General features: G+C 44.2%; 1 protein-coding gene and 1 long non-coding RNA gene across 6 annotated transcripts in view; both read right to left on the bottom strand.

Moving 5' to 3' along the window:
- Positions 1–4,533: 4,533 nt before the first annotated feature.
- Positions 4,534–6,680, bottom strand: LOC105812703. Its single transcript, XR_001137624.1, has 3 exons — positions 5,698–6,680; positions 5,132–5,207; positions 4,534–4,617 (listed from the first exon to the last, which is right to left on the bottom strand). It is a non-coding gene; the product is annotated as an uncharacterized LOC105812703 (long non-coding RNA).
- Positions 6,681–16,434: 9,754 nt separating this feature from the next.
- AFF1 (AF4/FMR2 family, member 1) overlaps positions 16,435–24,760 on the bottom strand; it is a 117,875-nt gene continuing 109,549 nt past the window's right edge. For 4 of the 5 annotated variants that reach the window (XM_012647228.1, XM_012647225.1, XM_012647226.1 and 1 more), the window contains 6 exons: positions 24,619–24,679; positions 20,970–21,106; positions 20,349–20,417; positions 19,788–19,925; positions 18,092–18,315; positions 16,435–17,144 (listed from right to left, as the gene is read on the bottom strand). In XM_012647228.1, coding sequence (XP_012502682.1) covers positions 17,041–17,144; positions 18,092–18,315; positions 19,788–19,925; positions 20,349–20,417; positions 20,970–21,106; positions 24,619–24,679 — 733 coding nt within the window. In that variant the 3' untranslated portion in view covers positions 16,435–17,040. The remainder of the gene's footprint in view (positions 17,145–18,091; positions 18,316–19,787; positions 19,926–20,348; positions 20,418–20,969; positions 21,107–24,618; positions 24,680–24,760) is intronic. The other variant, XM_012647227.1, reaches the window with a different exon arrangement.

The following is a 24,760-nucleotide window of genomic DNA, read 5'->3' as shown; positions in this document are numbered from 1 at the left end:
AGAAGGCAAAGAAAAGGCATAGTTTTGTCTTCATTGATAATCACTTATCTTTCTCTTACATGCCACTATATTTCTCTGTAAAATTTGTTGAATACCTTCCTTAGACCTTAAGAGAATGAGCTTGTTGATCCCTTATGTTTATTATATATGAAATTTCTTAATTTAAACTAGGAGCTCATGAAAGGAACTGTAAGACTACTTGGTATTTAGAAAGCCCCCTGCAGTACCTGTCACCACAAGTGTCTCTCTTTGCCCATTCAGTCCCGGGTATCGGTTATTTTAGATAATACCAGTCCCGCAGCACATTGAAGTGCTATATAAATCCCTTCATAATTATGACTCCAGAGTTACAGAGTCATAAAATGGAGAGTCAGAAAATCATTGTATTCTGCCTGAAACTTTACAACCTTTCGTTTTAAAAGAGTGTTTCTGTTTAACATAACAAATGTAATGGCCTTTGGCCAAAAGTAATAAAATTCTTACCTGACCATAAATCCCCTGATTTCCCCCTGTTCGTTTGCAAATAGTGATCTTTTTTCCTGTCTGGAAACCAGATCTCAGAACTAAATGACATAGTAGCTATTTGTATTCCATTCTGATACACAGTGCACTTGTTTTCTTTAACTTGTTTCATTTCCAGTACCTATTCTAATGCAGTACTAAATCAGTGGGGTTTTGGGGCCAGTTTTATTTAGGTATAATTTATATAAAATTCACTCATCGTAAGTGCAGAGTTCAGTGATTCAGTAAATTTATAGACTGTGCTAATGTCATCATAATCCAGATTTGGAACATTTTTGTTATCCCCCCAAAATTCTCATGAGCCCTTTTGCAGTCAGCTCCCACTCCTCCCCTCCCCCTTGGTAGCCACTGATGTGCTGTGAATTTGCCTTTCCTGAGTATTTCATATAAATTGATTCATACTATATATATAGTCTTTTGCCTCTGGATTCTTTTCACTAAACATGTTTTTGAGGTTCACCTCATCCACACTGTAGCATTTTTATTGCTCAATACTATTGCATCATATGCATATACTGTTGGTCATTTGGATTGTTTCCAGTTGTTGGCCATTAGATGTGATGTCATGAGTGTTCATGAACATGTCTTCATGTGAGTGCATGTTTTCATTTATCTTGGGTAGGTTCGTGTAAGTGGAATTGCTGAGTTTTATGGTAACGTAATTATAACTTTTAAGAAACTGCAAACTGTTATCCCAAGTGGCTGTACCATATTGTATTTCCACCAGCAAAGTGTGAGGTTTCCAGTTTCTCTTCATTCTCTCATAACACTGGTATTGGCTTTTTCTTTGATTATATCCATTCTACTGGTTGTGTAGTAGTGTTACTATGGTTAAATCAAGGTACGGTCCTTTAAAACAGCACGTTTTTTGCTGTGGTCCCCAACTCTCAGGGTGCAGACTAGTACCAGTCTGTGGCCTGTTAGGGACTGGGCTGCAGAGTTCGTTCCCCACCCCCGCACCCTGCGTGGAAAAGTCGTCTTCCATGAAACTTAGGAACCACGGGCTGCAGAGCAGGAGGTGAGCAGCGGCCAAGGGAGCGAAGCTTCATTTGTATTTACAGCCGCTCCTCTCTCTCACATCTCTGCCAGAGCTCCGCCTTCTCTCCTTTCCCCTCTTCCCCCACCAGATGAAAAAACTGTCTTCCATGAAACCGGTCCCTGGTGCCAAAAAAGTTGGGGACCGCTGTTAAGGAAACGGTTGCCCTCTAGTGGCTCATTCTGCACATTACACTTGGGAAACAGGCACTAATGAGTCTAAAGCTCTAACTTGGCTTCTTAAAATTGACATTCATGTCACGGTGCGCCTGCATTGTTTACCACACTGAGCACAGTCTGAGCTGAGTTTCAAAATGTTTTCCTCATTGCCACTATTAATAATGCTCAGGAGTTGGGCTGGTTGGCTGTGGCTTTTACTTAATCCCAGGAGATACGTTATAGTCAATATAGTTTTTGTGTTTCAGATCTCAGCCACTTGGTGCCCTGAGATCTTTTGGCATAATAAGAGTTTATACCTGGGGAGTGGCTGATGCCTACAAAGAAGGGGCTAGAGATGGTTTTTGTTGACTCAAACCTACCACATCCTTTCACAACAGAGCCAGAGGAATAATTTTTATTTATGGCATGAATGTAAATTCTTTTTAATGAATTACACACAAATGGAGTGTCTGGTGGCTCATTGGCATTTTCAGGTAACACTTTATAAATATGCCTGTGGAGAGCTGTAAAATTTTAGGAGAATGGGTCTTGGCTGCCCCCAGGCCCCTGCTGAAAGGAGAGAACACTATGCATGTTAAAAAAAAAAAAAAAAAAAAAAAATAGTGAAAAGGTTGAGCTAAGGAAGGAAACTGACCAGGGATTTACTTATTTAAGGAATGTGTATTTGGTAAGTAAAGAAAGATGTGGCTTCAGGAAATTAAAGTAACAGAACCAAACATTTAACGACTTAATGTAAGAACCTACAAGTTTTTGCTTTAAAGGATATCACACAAGTGATGTCACTTTTTTTAAGAAAATGAAGAAAATGGATATACATGTAATTTCCCTGAGATTTCCAAATTACCTAACAATGCATTTTACAGTGCTGGCATATGTCTATAAAATCGAGTATGTACATAGATACACACAAATGCCTGAACAGAGTAGCAGGGAGAGGCTGGCGGATGGCCTGTGGTTGAGTTCCTCCTGGCCTCCGTTTGACCAGAGCAGGCCATCCATGTGGCATTTTGGTGCACAATTAATTCTCCTTACTAAATACGGCCTGATCCACTCTTTTCATCAGTTTGGGTGGACAAAGGTGTATAAAGATGAGGAGAAAGTTTATTCAACTTCAGGGTAAGTATTGGATATGAGGAGGGAAAATTAACATGTTTGGGATTAAAATAACTTTTAAACATCAGAACCTGTAAAATATTGTTACAGTGAATACTGCTTTTTGAAGAATGAATGTGGAGATTACTCCTGTGATGCTGTCGTCATTGTCAAAGCAACTTGGGTAGGTGGTATTATTCTCTAATGGGGACAGATTTTTATCTGACTTTTGGAAATGTGTTTTGGAGGCAAGTCTAGTGAGTTATTTATGTGGACAGTATTGTTTAACTTTTCCCAGAAAAACAACCATAAAGTGAGCAAGGTGTTTGTATGCTTGTCCATAGTTCGGAAGGCAGTTTTAAAGAATTGTCTTCTAAATTTGTTTTGGACCAGGGTAGCAAGTGTGTAGAAACCCGCAAGATGATTTTGAAGGACAATGGTCTTTTTAGTAAGTTCTGCACATCTCTTTAGATTTTAACACACAGTTTAACAGGAAAATATTTGATTACCAATAATCTCATTCCCTTTTTGTCACAGGTGAGGAAATACAGTACCAGATACTCAGTGCCCTGTTTTTTATTTTGGTTTCTAGTTGGTGGTTTTGCCTGGACACCATAAGATGAAGGGGACAAGGCATTCAGTCTTCAGGGCCACCAGCTACAGAGCTGATGTTTATTCTTCCCTGTCAAACGTGGAGCCCCCTGGTGAGTTTATACTGTCACCTGTTTTAGTTACCATTTCCTATTTGCTAGGATTTTAACTTTTAAAGCCTATTTTACATTGTTCATGATTTTATTTTATGCTTTTTAATTATGAAATCTCCAATTTTGAATCAAAAATGTAGTTTATTATCTCTCGAACAAGAAGCAGTACAATTAGTCAAAGTATGCGTGAGCCTAAACTATCAACACAACTTTGCCATCTTAATGGTAGCTTGTTTATCCCATAGTGAAGAAGCCTGGAGAGTGAGTGGTGATGAAATTACAAAAGGCATTTTCTGCAGCTTGTTGAGAATTGAATAGTTTTCCTTGCAAGAAGTGGGTCAGTTGCTGCAAGGTCTGGTGACTACAGTCAGTGACAGAGTTTCCAAGTCCAGCCTCTAGTTTGTGTGACATGTGGTCGAGCATTGTCTTGCCTCTGTTGACCAATCTCAGCTGCTTAATCGTAAGCATCTTCATAATTTCATCCAGTTGGTTGCAGTAGACATCTGTTGTAATCAACTGGCCAGGTTTCATGAAGCTGTAGTGGATAATACCAGCTCTGGGCCACCAAACAGACACCATTAGCTTTTTTGGATGAATATTCGATTGGGACTGTGTTTCAGCACTTAATCTTTATCCAGCCATGGTGTAGAATCCCTTTTTCCATCACATGTAACAATACAGCGTGGAAATGGTTCACCTTTATGTCACAACAGCAAAGAAAGGCAAGCTTCGAGATGATTTCTCTGCTGCCACACTTGTCTAATGCACGCAGTGCCCATCCAGCTTCTTTTGCCCATTTGTTTCAAATGGTCCCATATTTTTGGAATTGAAATGTCCAATCTTGCTAATTCATGCACAGGTTGAGATGGAGTTGCTTCTACTACAGTTTTCAGCTCATTGGTCTCAGGTCACCCCCATGGCTCATTTTCAAGATTAAAATCACCAGAATGGAACTTCTCAATCAAACCACCAACATACTGTGCATTCATTAGCTGCATCTTCCCCAAACACTTTGTTGATATTTCGAGCTGTCTGTACTCCATTGATTTTATGATGGAACTCAGCCAGGGTTTCGCAAAAATTGCTGTAAAACAAATTGTGAAAGATAAATCAATAAACCAAACCATGCATTTGAAAGACTGAGGATATATCTTCACAAGAAGTGGCAAAATGAAATATCACGGAAATTGGACATTTCATACTTTAGTATTTCGTTAAACTTTTGTTTAATACATGTATTAAAAAACCTGCCAATTTTAGCAGTCACTAATGTTGTGACTAGTGCTGGTAAATGGAGAAATCTACAGGGCAGCATGTAAAGCAGTATTGGACAGGATAGTCCCCCCCGTGCCAGTCACTGGAAGAGTTTCCAGTGACTACAGAGCGTTAGGGCTTCTTTGTCAAACTCCAGTTTACAAAACCTCTCTAATGTCTACTCACAATCCAGTCTTACTAATTGTCTCTAGTATCATCCAAAAATGGTTAAATGTTAACAGTGTTACAATACTAGCTGCCGATGACAAACAGCTTGTAAAACCCACATTTCCTCCCGTGCATAACATGAATCAGACAAATCCGTATAATAATCCGAGCTTCACCTTTTAGTAGCTGCCTGACCACGGACAAATTCCAGTTGTCTCTATTTGTGGGTTCCGTAGCCATGGATTCAACCAACTACGAATTGGGGGAAAATAAAAGGATGGTGTTGCATCTGCAGTGAACATGTAAAAACTTTTCTTGTCATTCTCTAAATACAGTGTAACAACCATTTACATTGTATTAGGATTTAACATAGAGAGGAGGATGTACATAGGTTATATGTAAATACTACTTGAGCACCCATGGATTTTAGTATCTGGGGACCCTGGAACCAATAACCCCCCCAGACACCAGTTTATGACTGTACTTGGGCTCAGATTTCATCATCTGTAAAGCATGACAATAACTAACTTGAAAGCTGGTTTCAAAAATACAAACTATGGAAACCACAGGTCATGGCTTAGCACATGTTTCTTTCCACTGCACATTTACTTTTGTAGGTCAGTGTTGTGTTGTAGGGATAGGAATGGATCGTGGGTGTAGGAAGTGAAGGGAAAAATGCCAGGTGGCTCTGTTTTGCTGTGGGGAGTTCAGGACAAATACATAGACACAGAGGAGCGCTTACAGATAAACGGCTTATGCTGTGCTGTCGAGCTTGGAATAATCCAGCGTGTCCACAGGGCGCACCTTTAGAATAGTGACGCCCATGCTGAGAGGAATGGCTGGAATCAGGCACAATGGCTCTGTGAATGGAAAAACACCAGATCTGAAGTTACCTGGGGAAGAGACATGCCACCCAGAAGCTGGGCACCCTGACCTATGGTTTTCGCCTACACATACACTGAACGATGTCACTTCACACAGAAGAATCGCTGAAACTATTGACAGGATGCTAGTAAATCTCACAAGGACAAGAAACCCAAGTCTTCTGGTACTCTTCTACTTTCATTCAAAATAAGCAAACACCAGGTTACTAGTACTATAGTTATGTGAAGCTTATGGCGTTTCATGAGCAATTTTGGATTTGCTCTCTCTGGGCCACAGAGGCAACGCGTGATGAAATTCATTTACATCTGGTAAGTTCCAGAACTGCCAGTGTTAAACAGCTTCCACTTTATCCAGAAGGAATGTCATTTGCTTGGACGAGTAGTAAGTTTTAACGGAGTTTCAAATGCTAAAGACCTTGAGATGATGAACATAGAGTTCCAGTTACTTCGGGGTTGATCACTGCTTCCTACAGGGTGGGCAGAGGTAGGAGGTGGGAACTGTTGAAAGCAGCTCACAGGTGGTCGCTACTGAGGTACAGCCGGGGGCTTAGTCCAAGCTGCTTAATCTACAAATCAGTAGGGAAAAGACAATTTCATAAGGAATGAGCCAAATACAGGAATAGGCATTCTATGGAATTGGAAACAAATGACCAATAAATTTGTGACAAAAATGGTCAATTTGTCATCAGTGAAATGCAAATTCTAGTGTAAGATTGTTATATTGAACCCACAGCTAGCAAGAATTTAAGCACATCTATAGTTGGTGGGAAAGGTAGTTTGGTAACATCAAAAATTCCCCCTCCAGGCCTAGCACTCTGGGAGGCTGAGGCGGGTGGATCACTCAAGGTCAGGAGTTTGAGACCAGCCTGAGCAAGAGTGAGATCCCATCTCTACTAAAAAATAGAAAGAAATGATCTGGACAACTAAAAATATATATATATATAGAAAAAATTAGCTGGGCATGGTGGCTCATGCCTGTAGTCCCAGCTACGCGGGAGGCTGAGGCAGGAGGATCGCTTGAGCCCGGGAGTGTGAGGTTGCTGTGAGCTAGGCTAACGCCACGGCACTCACTCTAGCCCGGGCAACAAAGTGAGACTCTGTCTCAAAAAAAGAAAAAAAATCCCCCTCCAGAAAGTTATTTTACAGAATACTTGTAAGAATGCATGAAGCCATCATTGTGTACTAATATTCCTTGAGTACATTTGGGACAGAATATTGGGGGGAGGAGTGGCTTGTGTCCATAATGGGAGAATGTTTAAATAAATGGTAGTATATCTTATTACACAATATTTTGTCACCAAAATGATTGCACAATAAAAGTTCTAGAAGAACATGCACCAAACTTAATGGCTGTCAAATCTACAGAAGAAGGAATGCCATAGACTTGCCTTTTCACTTTTTGCTCCACGTGCCTTTGTATACAGTTGTCCCTGGCTATAGGTGGGGGACTGGTTTCTGGACCCCCAAGATACCAAAACCTGTGTACTCAAATGCCTTACATAAAATGGCATAGTGTTTGCATATAAGCTACGCACACCCTCCCATATACTCTAAATCATCTCTAGATTACTTTTGATACCTAATACAGTGTCTGATCATCATTACCATGGATTCAACATACCATGTGCCAAGTTCAAGTTTTGCTTTTTGGAACTTTATGGAATTCTGCCCTGAGTATTTTCTATATCGCTTGGTTGAGTCCACGGATGCAGAACCCATGGATATGGAGGGCTGACTATAGGTTTACTAAGTCTATTTGTAAATCAGTTTAAAAATAAGATTTTTGTGAAAAATTATCAAAGTGGCCAGGTGTGGTGGCTCATGCCTGTAATCCCAGTACTTTGGGAGGCTGAGGCAGGGAATCACTTGAAGCCAGGAGTTCCAGACCAGCCTGGGCAACATAGGGAGACTCCGCCTCTACAAAAAATAAAAAAATTAGCCAGGCATGGTGGCATGCACTCATAGTCCCAGGTACTCCAGAGGCTGAGGCAGGAGGATTGCTTGAGCCCAGGAATTCCAGGTTACAGTGAGCTACGATCACGCCACTACACTCCAGCCTGGGCAACAGAGAGATTTTTTTTTTTTTTTTTTTTTTTTTGAGACAGAGTCTGGCTCTGTTGCCTAGACTAGAGTGCCGTGGCATCAGCCTAGCTCACAGCAACCTCCAACTCCTGGGCTCAAGCGATCCTCCTGCCTCAGCCTCCCAGGTAGCTGGGACTACAGGCTGGAGCTACCACACCCGGCTAATTTTTTCTAGAAGAGACAGGGTCTCACTCTTGTTCAAGCTGGTCTCAAACTCCTGAACTCAAGTGATCCGCCTGCCTTGGCCTCCCAGAGCGCTAAGATTACAGGCTTCAGTCACTGCGTGCCTGGCCGAGACCCTGTTTCTTAAAAAAAAAAAAAAAAGGTCTCATGTACATGTAGGCTTGGGAACCTCTGTAAAACCACTCTTAAGATTCTTCTGCATTCTCGATTACACTCCTGAATACCAAATCGTACTTGCACAGGCAGTTTCTTCAAAGATGGAAGAGTGGGGAAGTGAACAGCCAGCTAAAGGCAGTTTTCTGTAGTCCATTCAGTTCAGTACAATTGGTTTTCCAATCCAATAGTGTGAATACAGGTAGAAAAATAAGTGCACACTTTTTGCTTTTTTGCCAGGGATGGGAGGGTGTTTTTTAGAGGATAATTTCTGGGAATATTTAGCAGTGGAGAGAGGGAAACCCATAATTGTTCTTCCTCCTACACATGAAGTAAGGTGAGTGAGATGCCAGGGCTGGGCCCCAGTAATAGAGAAGGGTGATTTAAGGCACTTACCTACAGCAGGCACACGATCTTTTCAAGCTAAAATAGGACAGTCTGTTTGGAAAGTAGTTCGAGGACCTCCCTCCAGTCTGTCAGCAGGGCAAAGGCCGTTATTATCAGAGCCCTGGTGTCTCACTAAGCCTAGCTTTCAGCTGAGTGCGGTTTACTAGGAAACCACAAATGCTGAAAGAGTCCTGTTCCTAAGACAAAACAGACTAGACAGTACAACTATCTAATCACAAGCAAAGTAACAGCAGATAAACCTCCAATTATATTCTGGTAAAGACACATTGATTAGGCTTCGAAGTTGTCCAGAACAGATTTGAAGGTTCTAAGCACCAAAAGTACTTAAAGTGACTTAAAGTAGCCCAGATTGTGATAATTTACATTCCCAAACACCTTAGTGACTGGTGAACAAATGTCTGTTCAAATAACACAGGCTCCAAAAGTGCCTAAATACTCGCTAATAAAAGGACTGAGGACATAGGTCACTGCTTACCTCCCAGAGTTGTCGCTGGTCTCAGTGGTGGTGAAACTGCCTGTACAGTCTGGGAAATGTCCTTTACCTACATCAAGACACCAAAAGCAGAAACTGCAAGCACATTGGTAAGGCCACCTACTTACGTTGTCAAAGGGCCACCATAATAACTGAAAAGCAGAAAAGATAATTTGGACAGAAATATTTGTAACATAAAAAGTTAATATCCTGAATATATAAATCAAAAGGAAAAAGATGCATATTTTTCAGCCTGGATGGATAATCTTTTTTACTGCTCTTTTTAACTGCTCCTCCATTAACAGAACCCGGCCTAGTGGTGAACTTGTTCCGTATGACTTCAGTGAAACACCTTGCCCCAGATCTACCAAGATGGGCATTTGAACAGGGTCTGGAGTACTGGTCACAAATGGCAGCTCAATGTGTGAAGGAAAAATAGTACCATGGAATAAAAAAAAGAAAAAAATGTAAACATCAGGGACACCATTTTCCACCTGTCAAATTCAGTGGTTTTTTCCCCCTTCTCGTTTTCTAAACATAATGCCCAGGATTGATAAAGGTGGGAAAATGGATGCTCTGAGAACGTCCGAGACAACTTTTCTCTGGGCAGTGTGACAAGATACTATAAAATGTACTCTTCCCACTCTCCAGCTCCCAGTGATCTTCCACGCAAGTGGAAGGTTGTGGGAACAGGAAAAAGCTCGTATTTACCAAGGAGGGTTCTGGTGATCATATCTTAGAGACTCAAATTTAGCATCACTAATAGTAAAAGCAGCATTTTAGGTACCTCCCTATGTGATCCAGTATGAGCAGCACATAGCATCACCATGAAGGATTCTCGCCAAACATAATCGAGCCTCTTGACCCAACTTCCAGTTTACAGAAAATACAAGAGAGAGAGGAACGGATTAATGGGCACTTTGGGGAAACATTCAAATCCAGGATGGGAGACACTCCATTCAAAGAAAAGCAGGGGTTGGGGGGAGACCGTTCACGATTAATAGACTAAGGAGACATGATGACATGTAATGCATGAAACAACTGAATCCACGCTCAAAAAATAAGCTGTAAGACAGTTTGAGGGCAGGTGCTGAGTATGGACTGAATATAAGGCATTGAGAAATCATCTTAGACGCTATATGGATACTGTGGTTACACTGGAGTATCCCGAGACACGTGCTAAAACACGTATGCAGCTTAGTAGTCAGCATGAAGGTACACACCTATACATTGACATTAAGAAAACATGGTAAGATGTTAATTGTTGAATCTAGGTGGTAGCTATATATGTAAACAACCTGTTCTGCTTTATTGAGTTTGTTTGAAAATTTTTGAAATAAAGTAGCAGAAAAATGTATCTTTTCACCCTACAATCCATTTCTTGGAATTCATCCCAAGGAAGTAGTTTGAGTTTGCCCGAACATTTTGTTCCAGGGACGGTCATCGAAGCATCTTAATTAATATCCTCAGATTAGAAATAATCGCAATGTCTAACAAGGTGGTTGGTTATATAAGTCAGTAACCACCATACCTGGACAACTACAACCGACATTCACAGTTACACGACACCCACCACAGAAAGTTTTTGCGAGTAAAGTTATTAAATACTCAGAAGAAACCCATCTTTCAAAGCCTCGTTCAAATTAGATTCAGTTCTCCGTAGTTTCAATCACAACTAAAATACTCCCTTTGCTCACACTTGCCATCGCACGCCCTGTACAGCAGTTACCGACTTTTCAACTTTACTACAGGCTTTCGGAGGTTGAGCCCATGCCTGTTCAACAGGACTAGCAAAAGTGGAGGTTGACCCGATGTGAGGAAGAACTGAGTTCTCCACCAGTGTCCAGGCAGAGCCTGGAGGGTCGGCAGTGCGGATATTGGGGAGCAGTGAGGGGACGGGATGAAACAGCCAGTTTCTGAGAGATCACCTTACGGCAGGCGCTGTGCTAACCAGTCTCAATCACCATCGAACGCGATCCTTGCAGTCTCACTGGGTAGATGCCATATCAGCAGTTTCTAAATGAAAAGAGACTCAGAGAGGGGTTAAGTAACTTATCCAAGGGTCACATAATTAGCAACCTGGAGAGCTGGGATTCCAATTCAGGGAAGTCAGATTGCAGCATACCAGGTCCGTTCTGATACCATGAAACCACTGACGCAGAGTGTCAGATAGGCAGACTTGGTCACTGCTGTTTCTTCCAGTTGATACTAGGCTAAGAAGCCACAGTGGTGACGTCAGCCTAATCTGTGAGTGATTACAATCCTGAAAATAAACCAAAGGATGAGCTACCTTCTGACCACATCTCTTTCCCCATTTCAGCATCAAATACACGTGAATAAAAGCACATTATTCTACGTGAAACTCCTGGCTACAGATGGCAATTTCATACAGAAATTTTAAAGAATTGCTTTATTTAAGCAAAGCGAAAGCACAGATTCAACCCCAAAGATTTCTCTAAATTTTTATTTATTTTTTTTACAGCTTGATCCTCTTGTGAAAAGGAAAGAATTTGAAGATGAACAAGTCAATTACATTTTTTTAAACAGCAATTAATCCTCATTACAGAGAATAACAAACAAGATCTGTGGCACATTGTCTTTGGAAAGATCTTTTGCAAATTTTTCTTCTAACAAAACTATAATTCTCTCACAGATCACATATGTCTCTTTTAAAGGACTATACAAGGCAGCTAAAGTTTATCCACAAAGCCCCACGGTGCAGTTTCGTTGAAGTCGATAAAACACACGGAGCCCCCTCGTTGCTGCACGTCTTCCCTCCGAGAGCGTCGCCGCTTCCCTATCCTGCGCACAAACTCATCGTGCTGACGACAGCTGGCACTTTATTCCACAGTGATCAAAGAAAACTCATTATTTTAAAGCTAGACCAGTGATTTCCATTTATCAACTGGAGAGTTTATTTTCCTTTTTAAACAATTTTATTAATACCAAGATTTGACTTCCCCTAAAGTTATAAGAAAGCAAAAAATATATAATATAATATAATATATAATGGTAATAAATAAAAAAGGCAACCCTGCTCAGGTATCATCCAAAACGTGATCACATTCAGGAAAGAAAAATCAAAACAAGATGCGGAGCACACGCGTCCGCGCGCGCACACACACGCCGCACCCCGCCAGGAACAGTGTAGGCTTGGTACCCGAGGGGGCGTGCAGCAGTGTTAGCAGCACGCGCTGACGGCCTGAACGAAAGGCAAGGTTAATACTGCCTGTGTGAAGCATCAGTGAAACATCTACTTCTAAGCAAAGCAAGTTGTCTTCCTTAGGGCAGCCGCTGCCTGGACCCCAGCGCAGCGTGGCCGGCCTGGCTGTCAGTGGTCTCACCCCCTTGTCCGCCCGGGTGGATACATTAACACACCTGCTCAAGGAGCCGCAGGGTTTCCCTGCTGCCCTCTTAGGCGGAGAAGTGCCATCACAGAACCTCGGACATCTGACGCACAACGGAACAGGACATAGTGTGATTTCCCCCAGACAGTAAGAAATTTACAGCCACCTGAAGTGACAGGTGGTGTTTGTCAACTCATCATAAATAAGAACTAAAGAACATGGCCAGTGCTCGCAATTTACAAAGAGATGAGCATTCTCAGTCTCTGAGAAACCAACACAACTGGGTCGCACGTCTGAGGTTTACGCGGTAGAACCACCACTTGCGATGGCTGAAGCGAAGCCCCCAACCCTATCCCCAAAGCTATTCTGCCACTACACCGCCCCCCGACAAAACAAAAAAAAAGGCACAGGAAAATACCTTACACCCATTAATTCTAAATGGAACAACAACCAAAAAAGGGGCAACCTACTAGAGAAAATGGAAAAAACCAAGTACTACCACAGTGGATCCTGGCATTGCCCCACAAGCACAATGCGTAGCTCTCACTGCCCAGTGAGAAACATCTGAAAGAAGCCCAAGATATTCTTGCAAGATTAAATACTGCTTATCAGGGGCAAAGTGTAATAGATGAAGTGGCAAAGTTGTTTAAAGATTTTTTTTGGTAGTGTTTGGGAAAATAAATCATTAAAAAAAAGTATAATCGGTAGTAGGAAGCAGGGAGATTTTTTGGAAGCACACTTTAAAAAAACCCAAAAGTCCAACCTCAAACCTTATTTACCCAAAGAGGCACAAATGTACCTCAAACTTCACAAAGCACAGAAGTAAAAGGTGCACGAGCCACGTAACATCGCTCGACACCACGGCAAAGCAAGTACAACATGATTTCAAAACTGAGTTTGGTCGAAGGCACAAATACCTCCAATTCGATCAGCCTCTTACTCTCCGCACACATGTATGTACATACACGTGCCTTTGTATGTCAGAGACAACAGTTTTGTGCAGGACACAATGGTTTTCTTTTTGCTTCTAAAAATTACTGAACAGGAATCAAAAAACAGTAGGCTCCTGATCCTACTAACATTAATATGTAAGGTACCAATTAAGGCAAGTTTGCAGCCATAAAGTAGAGTTTATTAGCTTTCTAAATATCCTGAGATCTGGTATTAAAGGACACAGGACAAGGGAGATAACTGTGTTCCTTCTTGTCTAGGGGCAACAGCTACATACTTTGGTCACAACATCTATAAAATAAAGGTCCTTTCGTTAAAAAATGTCAGACACTTTTCCCATTCAGCATTAGGATCAAGTCATATCATCAAATTATCCTCCAGCCGCAACCCCATTCCTGAGAACTGCTCCCCCGCTCTTCACGGCCGCTACCGTGTGGCTGTGCTTCCACCATCTCAACCCAGTGTCATCTGATAAATTTCAGTAAAGTGTTTTTCATTATTTATCACGGCTCATAAGTTCATTGATGAACATTCTAATTATCTCCAGAAAGGACAGAAACAGTCTGCACTTTTGAAAGTAAAACAGTGTTCTTCCATTTCCTATTAAAGACACACACAAACTGCAGTGCTGAAGATTCACACTGTTTTCACTCTTTAAGATGTTCTGTATTTGTCTCACTGAAACGTGTACCATTACTGATTTAAGAACTTCACGTGTTGAAAGGTTTAATTTTATAATCTAGTCCTTTCAAATGATCTACCACAGTATAAATTCTGCCTTTGGAAATTGTAAGCATGCAATGAAAAAGTGCAAATGATTAAAAAAATCCTTTAGATTCCTACAGTGAAGAGACCCTATGAACATTAAGCACTGATCAGCCCTACCTTTCACATACTCTGTTAAAAAGGTAGCCATTAGGAATTCTTTTAGGTACAATGAGTGCTGCAGTAAGGATCAAAAATATCCAATGACCAAAATAATACCAATTGGTCTATGAAAATTTGTTAATTTTTTTGGCCAGGCGCACAGTGGCTCATCCTAGCACTCTAGGAGTCAAAGGCAGGAGGAGTGCTTGAGCTCAGGAGTTCAAGACCAGCCTGAGCAAGACTGGACACGTCTCTACAAAAAAGAGAAAAATTAGGTGGGCATGGTGGCGCGCACCTGTAGTCCCAGCTACTTGGGAGGCTGAGGCAGGAGGATCACCTGAGCCCAGGAGTTTGAGGTTGCAGTGAGCTGTGATGAAACCACTGCACTCTAGTCCAGGCAACACAGTAAGACCCTCTCTGGGGGAAAAAAATCATTTTTCAAGGGACAAACAGAACCTTAATACAGAGTTCAGGGGGGCTAAAAAACCCACAAAGAATAAAGCCACTTAAAAAGCAATCTGTTCTTTTAGAATCAGCGGAGAGATCTACTCAGAAATGTCTGGAGTCAAGGGGACACACAGACCCTGGCACAGTCTGCGCAGGTGAACACCTGTCACAGAGAACATGACCCTTCACAGCGGACAGGTGGCTTGTTTTAAGGAGTGCAAGGGTGTGGGGGAGGGGGCAGCCAAGGCAGTAGAGAAAAAAGATGTCAAAGGATGGTTCCAGTGCCTTGTCCCTCCCCGACATACAAGCGACAGGCACACAATGCCACAAGCACACGACCTACCAGACAATCACTGTTCATTCAGCAGCTTTTCAAACTAGTAGTTTAAAAAGGATGATGGCTTTGCTTTGGAGTATCAGTAAATGGGATCAGTTCCTCAGAATCTCACACCGCGGTCTTACGCTCAGGTCTTACTGTGGCTGTCGTTCTCTGGCTCCAACCCAAACACGGGCTGATGGACTCTGGCCTGGCGAGTGGTAACAGAAGAACGCGCTGGACAAGAGACTGGAGAACAGCTTCACACAAAGCATTCACACCGCGCAGCGCTTTATAGATTCACCGTCTCTCTTCATAGATTCACCCAACCACCAGGAAAGCTCCTGCATTCACCATAGACACCCTCACCGTAGACATATCATTGTAAGGAAGACGGTTCTGCCTTCTTCACTAGTAAATAAACAGGAAAATGTGAAACGTGCTTGGTAGGAGACGTGTAGGGGACAGAATGGGGCAAAGGGGGAGAAAAATAAACCAGTTTGTTACAGAGGTGCTACTCCTCCATTTTAATACATGTGCAAATGCTACTTCCCAAAAGGGATTAAAAAAACTGACTTTTAAAAACACTGCACTCAAAATGTTTGCAATAACAACCTTCAAAGTATCGATGAAAAAGAAAATCTGTGCTTATGGACATGGGAATTCTGATGTGCTCTTTGATTTTAGCTCACTGAAAATGGACGTGGTTTAATGTCTATAGCAGGGCAATAACTTAAGGGAAGGCCGCGGTTCTCCTTCAACCTCATCGATCAAGCTGACCGAGAACACTCGGGAGCGAAGGCATGTGGTGAGGATTCTTTTTTTCTTTTTTAAAGTCTAATTAACCACCCCAAATCTCCACATCCTCTCGGGGAGTTCATTTCCCCCACACAATCAAGGACTCTGAAAGTCTAGTTTTGCTATAAATATAAAATAATCTGTAGCAGAAAAATATAGCCTCTCTAAGAAGTAGACTTCATGTTTCTTGTTCACTGACAAAACTCTCAGTTGGTCGGACAACGTGAGTTACCAAATGACTGTTGACCACAGATCAGCACCTCAGATCCCAGCTCTGATTAAAAATTAAAAAGCACTTTAGCCACCTGGTCAGGCATGAACGTCGGTTCCCTTCTTCCCCAAAGTAGGAAACTCACAAAGTCCCTTTCACTGCAGCAGGGTGGAGGGGCACGTCCTCCCATGGAGAGCAGACAGCTCCCCACGCGCTGGTGGCTCCTTTTCCCACCAGTCCAACTCGGGTGACTTCGGTTTCCAGCAGCGACGGGAATCAGAGCCGGGCTGAATGCGCAGCGCTCCAGGCAATTGGGGGTGGGGAGTCGCCTCCAATTCTGTAAATGAAAACAATACTTGGTATCATCAAAGCCACTGTTCATCGGCAGAAAGTGGGGTACAGTGGAGTCCTTCACAACTTACAGTTTACAGGTGGCCATTAGAATTTATTAAACAAACATTTCCCCCAAAACTTGAAAGAAAAAAAATCATCCACAAAACCCTAAACCCTTCACCCAAAATCATTGTTTAAAAAAATTTCCTTCTGGGAATGGACTAGCGTGGCTACTGAGATGGCGTGCATTTGCTTTTCAGAGTTGAAATTGCTTCTCCTCGTTTCATTTTCAACTTGCATTCCAGAAAAAAGAGAGAGAGAAATGTTTCTAGACCATTCATACGCCCATTTAGGCTACATTGCACTTTGTCCTTTAGTTGGGAAAGGCAAGATCATCTCTGGGGCCGGCCTCCTCCTCTCCGCGTCTGCATAACCATAGCGTCCAACCGATGATCACACAGTTCTCTTGGGAGTTTAAATGGACAGACGTCCTGGCCATCTCACGGTGCTTCTCTCCTAGAGTTTGGCATCCTGATGAGACAAACGTCCTGCTGCTTTTGAGGCTTCCAATGTGCAAAAAAAGTTCCCAAAGCATTGAATCAACTTGGGGCTCCAGGAAGGTGTTTTGGTTACTTATTTGAGCTGCTGAAAACCCTGTCTCGTGTAGTGCACCAGGTCCGCCAAGCTGCTGTTGAGGGCCAAGGTGCACGCGTTTGTGCTGAGCTGAGCGAAGAATTCTGCAAACAAAACCAAACAAAAACCAAATGAATACACATGCACACATAAAAAACAGAAACAAAAAAAATCAACGTTCCAGAAGTTACGTCCCCACGAGATTCTGCACTTCATCACAGCAAAAAGTCACCATCCACTGTGATTCTTGCTAATTCCCCACATTCCTCCACTGGACAACAAACCAGGTTTGCCTTAGAGTTGAATCCATATGCTTAGCACAGTGGCTGACACTTGGAAAATACCTAATTCATACTTCTGGGTCAATGGATGCATGAATGGGGGAAAAAACATTAAAAGCATTATTGGTTTGCTAAGAAAGCTAAAGCTCGAAGAGGCTATGGGTAGCTGGTTGCCGTCTTCCCTACAGCCAGAAAAATATATGTGATGGTCTATCTGGCATTCACGTGTAGAAGCATTTCCTTCGTGGTCACTGGCGCTGACACCAGGCAGGTCCCCTAACAGCACGCACCACCTCTCCAAGGGCCACCTTCTCCGAGCTAATCTCAGGGGCGTTTACCGTGCTGTCCCTCTCGTACCGCAGCCAGCCAGCTTTCCGAACACGCACTGGAAACAAACAGTATTTGGGTTATGCTACTTCCTATCTCAAATGTGTTGAGCCCAGGAACAGCCAGTGACTTTCCTTCTGTTTGCTGCGCCCTTTTGCTAGCATTTTAGTTCAGGCTGAAATAGCAGCACCAGGACGTCTACAGAGGCAGGCACTAAAGCCACTTCTAATTCGGTTTTGCTGAGATCTCAGCCACAGGACCCCAGCTCTGTGCTACAGAGCTCAGGGAGAACTGCAATTAGGTTGGGGCAGAATGGAGAAAAGAAGAAGAGTAAAAACAGCTGCATGATTCCTCTTCTTCAAGAAACCGAACATAAAACACAAACCAACATCATTCTCTGCCAACCCCCGTGCTCCCGAGATGACCACCACGGAACCACTCACCTTTATTCTTCCTGGTAAGGACCTCAGCCTGTTCCCAAAGGTCGAAGGCAGTAAGGACATGGGACGTGATGGTGACATAGGAGGATGTCATGTTCTGGATGGTGACTGGGGTACTGACGGTGGCAGCCATCCCGCTGCTCCCCACACTGCCAGCGCTCGACTGGGACCCGACGGAGCTGGCAGGAGAAGGCATCGGGGAGCGAGGGGAGGGTGTGCCGGTGCTTCTGAGCGGGGGAAGAGGAGAGAGAACCGGTCAGTCACACAGACCCCCAGACCACAGATCTGCTGTCCCTGACACCGCAGCCCAAGCCACAGAGTCTCGGCATGAACCCCTCAAAGCAACGATCACCGCTAAACGCTCCCACGAGGTCGGAGTCACCCGGCGGGCTCATCCGTATCCAAATGTGCTTTCCCACGCCATTCGCACAGTCGCTTTCTCCGCTGCGACCTCTCTCTTCACACCCGGTTCCTAGTGAGACCACGTGTGCACGTGTCCCCCGCCCCCCAATCCCTTCATCCAGCGCGCACTGAGCACCCGCTCTGCACCCAGCTCTCCTTTACACCCCGGCTTCCTTTCTGCCGTGACTCGAATCTTCTTCTTGCACATTTCTGTCTATTCCTTTTCCTAGGTCACGGCACCATGAAAGCAGAGATCATGTCTTATTAGTGTCTGCATTACTAGCGTGTCGCACAGCGGGTGCCAAGAGCAGGCTCTTGAAGAATGCGCACCGGACCAACGAGTGAACCACGGGGGGACAGCCTCGGAGGAGCCCGGGCAGGGAAGGATCTGGCATTTCATCTTTACTCCGCTCCTGGCTCAGTATGTGGACGTAACGATCGAACATACGCCTCCACGTGCATCAAACAAGACAGACAAGCGCAGCCACAGAGACATTAATGTGACCGACAGCTTATTAGCTTGGAATGATATCTCAGAGCGGGAGTGGGGGAAGTGGTCAGAGGTAAGAAGTTGCTTCTCCATTGGAACTTTCTTCTTTAAGAGAGGCCGTATGGGAGAGTCCCTTCTTTTGAATGTGCTGGAAATGGGGCAGTCATGTGAGTGATATTCTTAAAATAGCAAAACCTATCAGACTAGAAACTTCACAAGGAGTCTAACCGAATTGAAAAGATGCGAGGGAAGGAGCACAGGGAAGAAAACGTCATCTTCATTTTAAAAACACCTGCACAGGGATTCTGTTTCTCAGCACCTTACAGCACAGGTGAACAGTTTCAGTTCACAAAGTGGGCTAAGGGATTTTGCTAGAGATCATTGTTTGCATTCTTAGTATCACTGGTATGGATCCTGGAGAAGGTGGAGGGCATATGGCTCTGGAAAGTTCTTGTTCACTGAAATGCCAAGACGGTGTTATACACATACGGGAGAAAGGACTCGGCTCTGCCTCTTGTTGTGTGTTCTCAGGCCTCTAGCTAAAGATCCTCAAACTCCATATTGTCTGCAATTACCTTTTTATGTTACCTGCCCAGCAAAAACCTTGATTTATAACTGTTTCTCAAAAGGGCAGAAATATGCTAATGATTTAAGTTTAAGGAGCAATCAGCACACAAATGAAGCCAATAATTTCTGAAAAGCCAAAGACAGAGACAGGCACACACACAAACACACACATACAGTGGCAAGAGGCAAATAAAGAAATGACTCGGTTTGGGAAATTATTTGAATTAGATTTAGAATTACCTTGCGATGCACGGAGAAGGTGCCTGGGCAACTCTGGAAGAACTCACGAAGTGTTCGTTGAGAGTACGAGAATACTTTATTGCTACGTCTTTTTTACAACGAAACATCGCCATATTCAAAATGGACTGGCAACGCATGCTACGAACAACAGCAGAAGTTAAAAAGTGTGCATCACCCTGTGGACGTGACCACCACTACTAGAAAAGCACAGCCGTCTAGACTTTTACGGCCTGATGAACACACCGAGTTCTCATCTACATTTAAGTATATCAAGAATCTTACTGCACTGTTCATACTAGCACCAAAAGCGAATATTGCTGGTAAAACACAAATATGCAAGGATATAATTTAAATCACAAGACCAAAGCATCTACCGAGTCACCAGTACAATGGCAGATGTCACTTCATAATAATTAACATCAGCGGTATTACCCATCGACCAACGCGTCGAGCTGCCTTTCATCATAATTTTCATGTTAAGAGAACAAAGGCAAAATCTTTTTTGTGATATCAAAAGATGAAAACCAAATTGACTATTTAGACAAAGAAAAAAGTACACACCATAAAACAGCAAATATTTTCTCTTGTGTTGATGTGGCGTCGGAGAAGGATTTTAATGACATTATGAATCTACAGGAAAACACAGAAGTGCGTTAGGTTAAACAAAGGCAGCTGGAAAATCCCCAACACAAATACATCTCATCACGCTTGTGTGCGTCCTATATGGATTTTTCCTGAAGCCGTGAAGACTCGAGAGCAACGCGGAGAAAAGCTGGGCTTCAGAGCCGCATCTGGGCCACTCGGAAACCCAGGCGAGCACAAGTCTCTTCTGCGGCTCGTCTACCTCTTGAAACCAAGTAGTTTTGCTCTTACTGAGCCCCCGTTGATAAACCGAGAGGGGAGGGCATCTGATAAGAGCCACCCCGGAGGAACCAACCTCTCCCTGCAAGGCCTGGCTGTGCTCAGCGCGCCTGGCAAAGCGACGCGGCTGGACCCAGTCACCCTGCGCCAGCACTTCTTCTAGAACCCGGTGTTAGTCTAGGGCAAAACCCCGTTCTCAGACTAGTCACTTTCTCAAGGCTCCGCTTTCCTGACCTGTCTTCACGCTGAGGTTCGAATGCACTAGAGCTAAAGGTGAGGGACAGTACTTAGAAGGGGACAGCAAAACGCCCGGGCACTTACTTAATGAGATCCACGGTGTCCGCGTACACGGAGTAAGCCGACTTGGACGCGGGGCTTTCGGACTCCATGGCGATCCCGCACTCGATGAAGGACAAGACGGCTTCCAAGTACTTAAAAGCCTTTCCCACCTTGTCGGTCTGTGGCAGAAGAGCGTGGTCACTGTTAGGCCCAAGACAGACTTTCACCGAGTTTCTCACCCACATTCTTCAGTGTAACCTCCCTCCGCCGTCTTAGATTACGGCTAGAGACGTGTGAGAACCAGCCGACTAAAAACGATAACCAGAGCCCGTCGGCTCCGACCCACTGAGAAGTTTCTTTTAGCAAAAGTTCATCAGGAAAAAGAAAAGCACTCTGTAGTAAGACTCCCTCAAAGCTTTAAGAAAGCACACGCCCGCCTAAGGCAACGAGTTCCCTCGTCATCGCTAGTGCGCGACTATTCAATATGTGACTTCGCGGAGAAACACTTTCCACATTCCTAGAGTAACACAGACAGATTTAAGTTTACTTAAGAGTAGAAAACATATATCATGGCTTAAGAGCACCTGAGATGCAATAACTAACAATAATCGTTTTATGCTTTTTAGAGCCCACTGGATTATCAAATCTCCTTTGGCCTCTGGCTTTTGTGTACAAGACTATCCCCTGGGCCAAGGATGAAATTTCGGAGTCCTTTAAAGGGATATGGAAATATTAATAAAAGCAGGCATTGGTGTTCACCCTAAACCTGAATACGCATTTTTGTCACTCTTCTCACTAGTGGCATGTGGCAAATTCAACTGATTGATGCGACTCACTTTTTCTCTACACGCGGCATACGAACCACACATTGAGGGAGCCGCCGATTAACACGGCGCTCGCAGGTTTGTGTTTCTGCTAACGCTTTCCATGTGGTATGTTCAAAAACAGAATGAAAACGTTAACAGTAAAGACGCGGGAGTATAAGGAGATGGTGACGTATCAGCAAAGAGATGGCCGTGGGCTGCCACCTAATCCGCCCCGGCGCGCCGCCGCACCCACGCCAGGAGAGGAAGAGCTCGTCCCCTCGGCGGGCTGACGATAGGATTGGCCCCGCGTCCTACCAGCAGTGGAACAAACTGGGTCGCTACACACACGTCCGCACACACGTATGTGTATATGTATACATATATTTCAGAATATTGAATCTTACCCTAAAATTGAATTTTAAAAAACTTAATTTAAAAATTTTTTTTCTAGGCAACCCAGGCTCCGAAGATTAGTGACAGAAAGAATAAAAGTCCAATTAGCATGCTCCAGTTAATCAGAAGCACAGGGCATGACTGGTTTGCTTCACTGACGGGAATCTAATTCTCCAAATTTGCTTATTCAACACCATCGCCTCCACGGAATTTCCAAAATTAACATTGGTCTTAGGGCAGAAACAAAAGAAACTACAGTACAGTGTGGCGATTCGCCAATATCTGCTTCCTTAACTATTTTGTAAGGTTAATGACGACGCTCCAGACACAGCCGTCCACGTGTCCCCCGGAACAGCGTTAAAGCCACAGCGTCCTGGTTTCCCTCCCACACTGAGCATAACGGAGAGATAAAACGTGCTCCTCCTTGGCCGGGCGCGGTGGCTCACGCCTGTAATCCCAGCTCTCTGGGAGGCCGAGGCGGGCGGATTGTTTGAGCTCAGGAGTTCGAGACCAGCCTGAGCAAGAGCGAGACCCCGTCTCTACTAAAAATAGAAAGAAATTAATCAGACAACTATAAATATATAGAAAAAATTAGCCGGGCATGGTGGCACATGCCTGTAGTCCCAGCTACTCGGGAGGCTGAGGCAGGAGGATCGCTTGAGCCCAGGAGTTCGAGGTTGCTGTGAGCTAGGCTGACGCCACAGCACTCTAACCTGGGCAACAGAGTGAGACTCTGTCTCAAAAAAAAAAAAAAAAAAAAAATGCGCTCCTCCATCCGCAGCTGTGCAGTTATTATCGGGAATGCCAGATACGTGTCTTTGACGCACCGTGCGATCCGATACCATGGAGAGCGTGGCCAACACTGGTTTATTGTCCAAACTCTCATATTTTGAGAGTGAAATGGAACATATTTATTTATTAAAACGGCATGCAACAGGCACAAAGCAGGACTGTCCTAGCACACTGGGATGCGTGACCGCCGTGGGTAGGGAGGAAGAAGAAATGCGTATGTACAGATGAAAAACAGTTCTGGCCTGGTGTGGGGGCTCACGCCTGTAATCCCAGCACTCTCGGGAGGCCACAGTGGGAGTCTTGCTTGAGGCCGGGAGCGCGAGATTGCAGTGAGCTGTGACCGACACCACCGCACTCCGGCCTGGGAGACAGAGCAAGACCCTGTCTCAAAAACACAAAGTTTCGTGGAATATTAATCTCGCTTGTGTGAATCATTGGGGAATCTAGCGCTGAAAGCATCCAATATCAAGACAAATTTTAGATAACGGGCTGACAGTGCTAAATGTTTACTTTTTTCCAAAATTCGAAAGGTTCATACAGTTCCAGCAATAACCTCGGAAGGCGGGAAGGAAGCGGCTCAAACAGCGCTGCTGCCTGGCCCAGTCTCAGAGTCTTAATCGGACGCAGGTCGCCCTGGTGTGGGCAGCACTAGACAAGGGCTGGAGGGGCTTGTTTGTGGCCCCCCTGCAACAGCCAGTGTGGAAGGACCAATAAACATCTTGCCTGATGACAGGGTCTCAGCCCCCCTCCCAGCCTGCCTGAGAGCAGATGCCTGTCTGCAGACTGGGGTTGAAAAGCACCCGGCCAAGATGGCGTGGCCACCGTGGAGCCGCCTGATTCGGGCCCCCGAGGGCCTCTGAAATGCGCAGTGAGGTTTGCATGCGGAGCAATAAAAGCAACTCATACTCTTCTCCTGTGGTGCAAAGTTCAACGAATGGCTTTCCATGGAAGGTTTTGCTTTTACAGGGGTTTAGGTTTGGGAACACACTAAAATAAATAAAAGCCTCAGAGTCTTAGATGTTTAATTGCGATGAAGGGCAAACATCTCATTATATTGCAGCAGAGATGCAAGAGTATATTTAATTATGTATACAATTAACAACAAACCACCACCTTCCAGAAAGTCCAAAGGCCACCAGAGCAAAGAAAGTTCATGCCGTCGAGGCGTGTTTACCAACAGTACAATCGCGGCCTTCATCTCAACATTTCGCCTAAAAGCTTTGCTCAGCTAACCCCTTCGGCTCATTCTCTCAAGGGCTCTAAGATAAATCTGGAATGCACACAGGATCCCCGGCCCTGTGAGATGTTTCAGAGTGAACGCAAATTGACTTTCCAGAGCAGGACTCATTTTCACATCCGAACAATCGATTCAGTGGGAGAAAAAGGCACTCGTGTGTTCAGTCACCGCCGGGTGGATCGGCTGTCATGCGCTGACACATGAACTGTGACAGGTGCTTTGTACGTCTGCCCATGATCAGACTGAATCAACGGGGCCGAAGACAGTAACTGCACCAAGAACCCTCTGCCCTCGTCCCTGGGGTCCTGCCTGTCCCGTGTCACGTGTGCCTCGGCCTAGGGCAGCCCCACTCCGGCACCCCCCGCCACGTGCAGTGACAGGCAATGCGGCAGAATGGACACTACAGATTTTTTTTTCTAAATCAGAAGACGCTCTACCAGTGGGATAAAGAACCAAGACTGACCATTGACTCCGCTTTCTGCTTCAACTTTTTTGCCTCCCTCATGTGAAAATCTGCTTGTTGCCTGAAAAAGAACAGGAAAAACCAGGGGTGGGTTATGTGCACTGAGACTCACTAGACCGGGGGCAAGAAGACCAAGAGAGCG

This window comes from Propithecus coquereli, unplaced genomic scaffold, assembly GCF_000956105.1.
Source record: "Propithecus coquereli isolate 6110/MARCELLA unplaced genomic scaffold, Pcoq_1.0 Scaffold26, whole genome shotgun sequence".
Lineage (NCBI taxonomy): Eukaryota > Metazoa > Chordata > Mammalia > Primates > Indriidae > Propithecus > Propithecus coquereli.
This window is presented reverse-complemented; position numbering and strand designations above follow the sequence as displayed.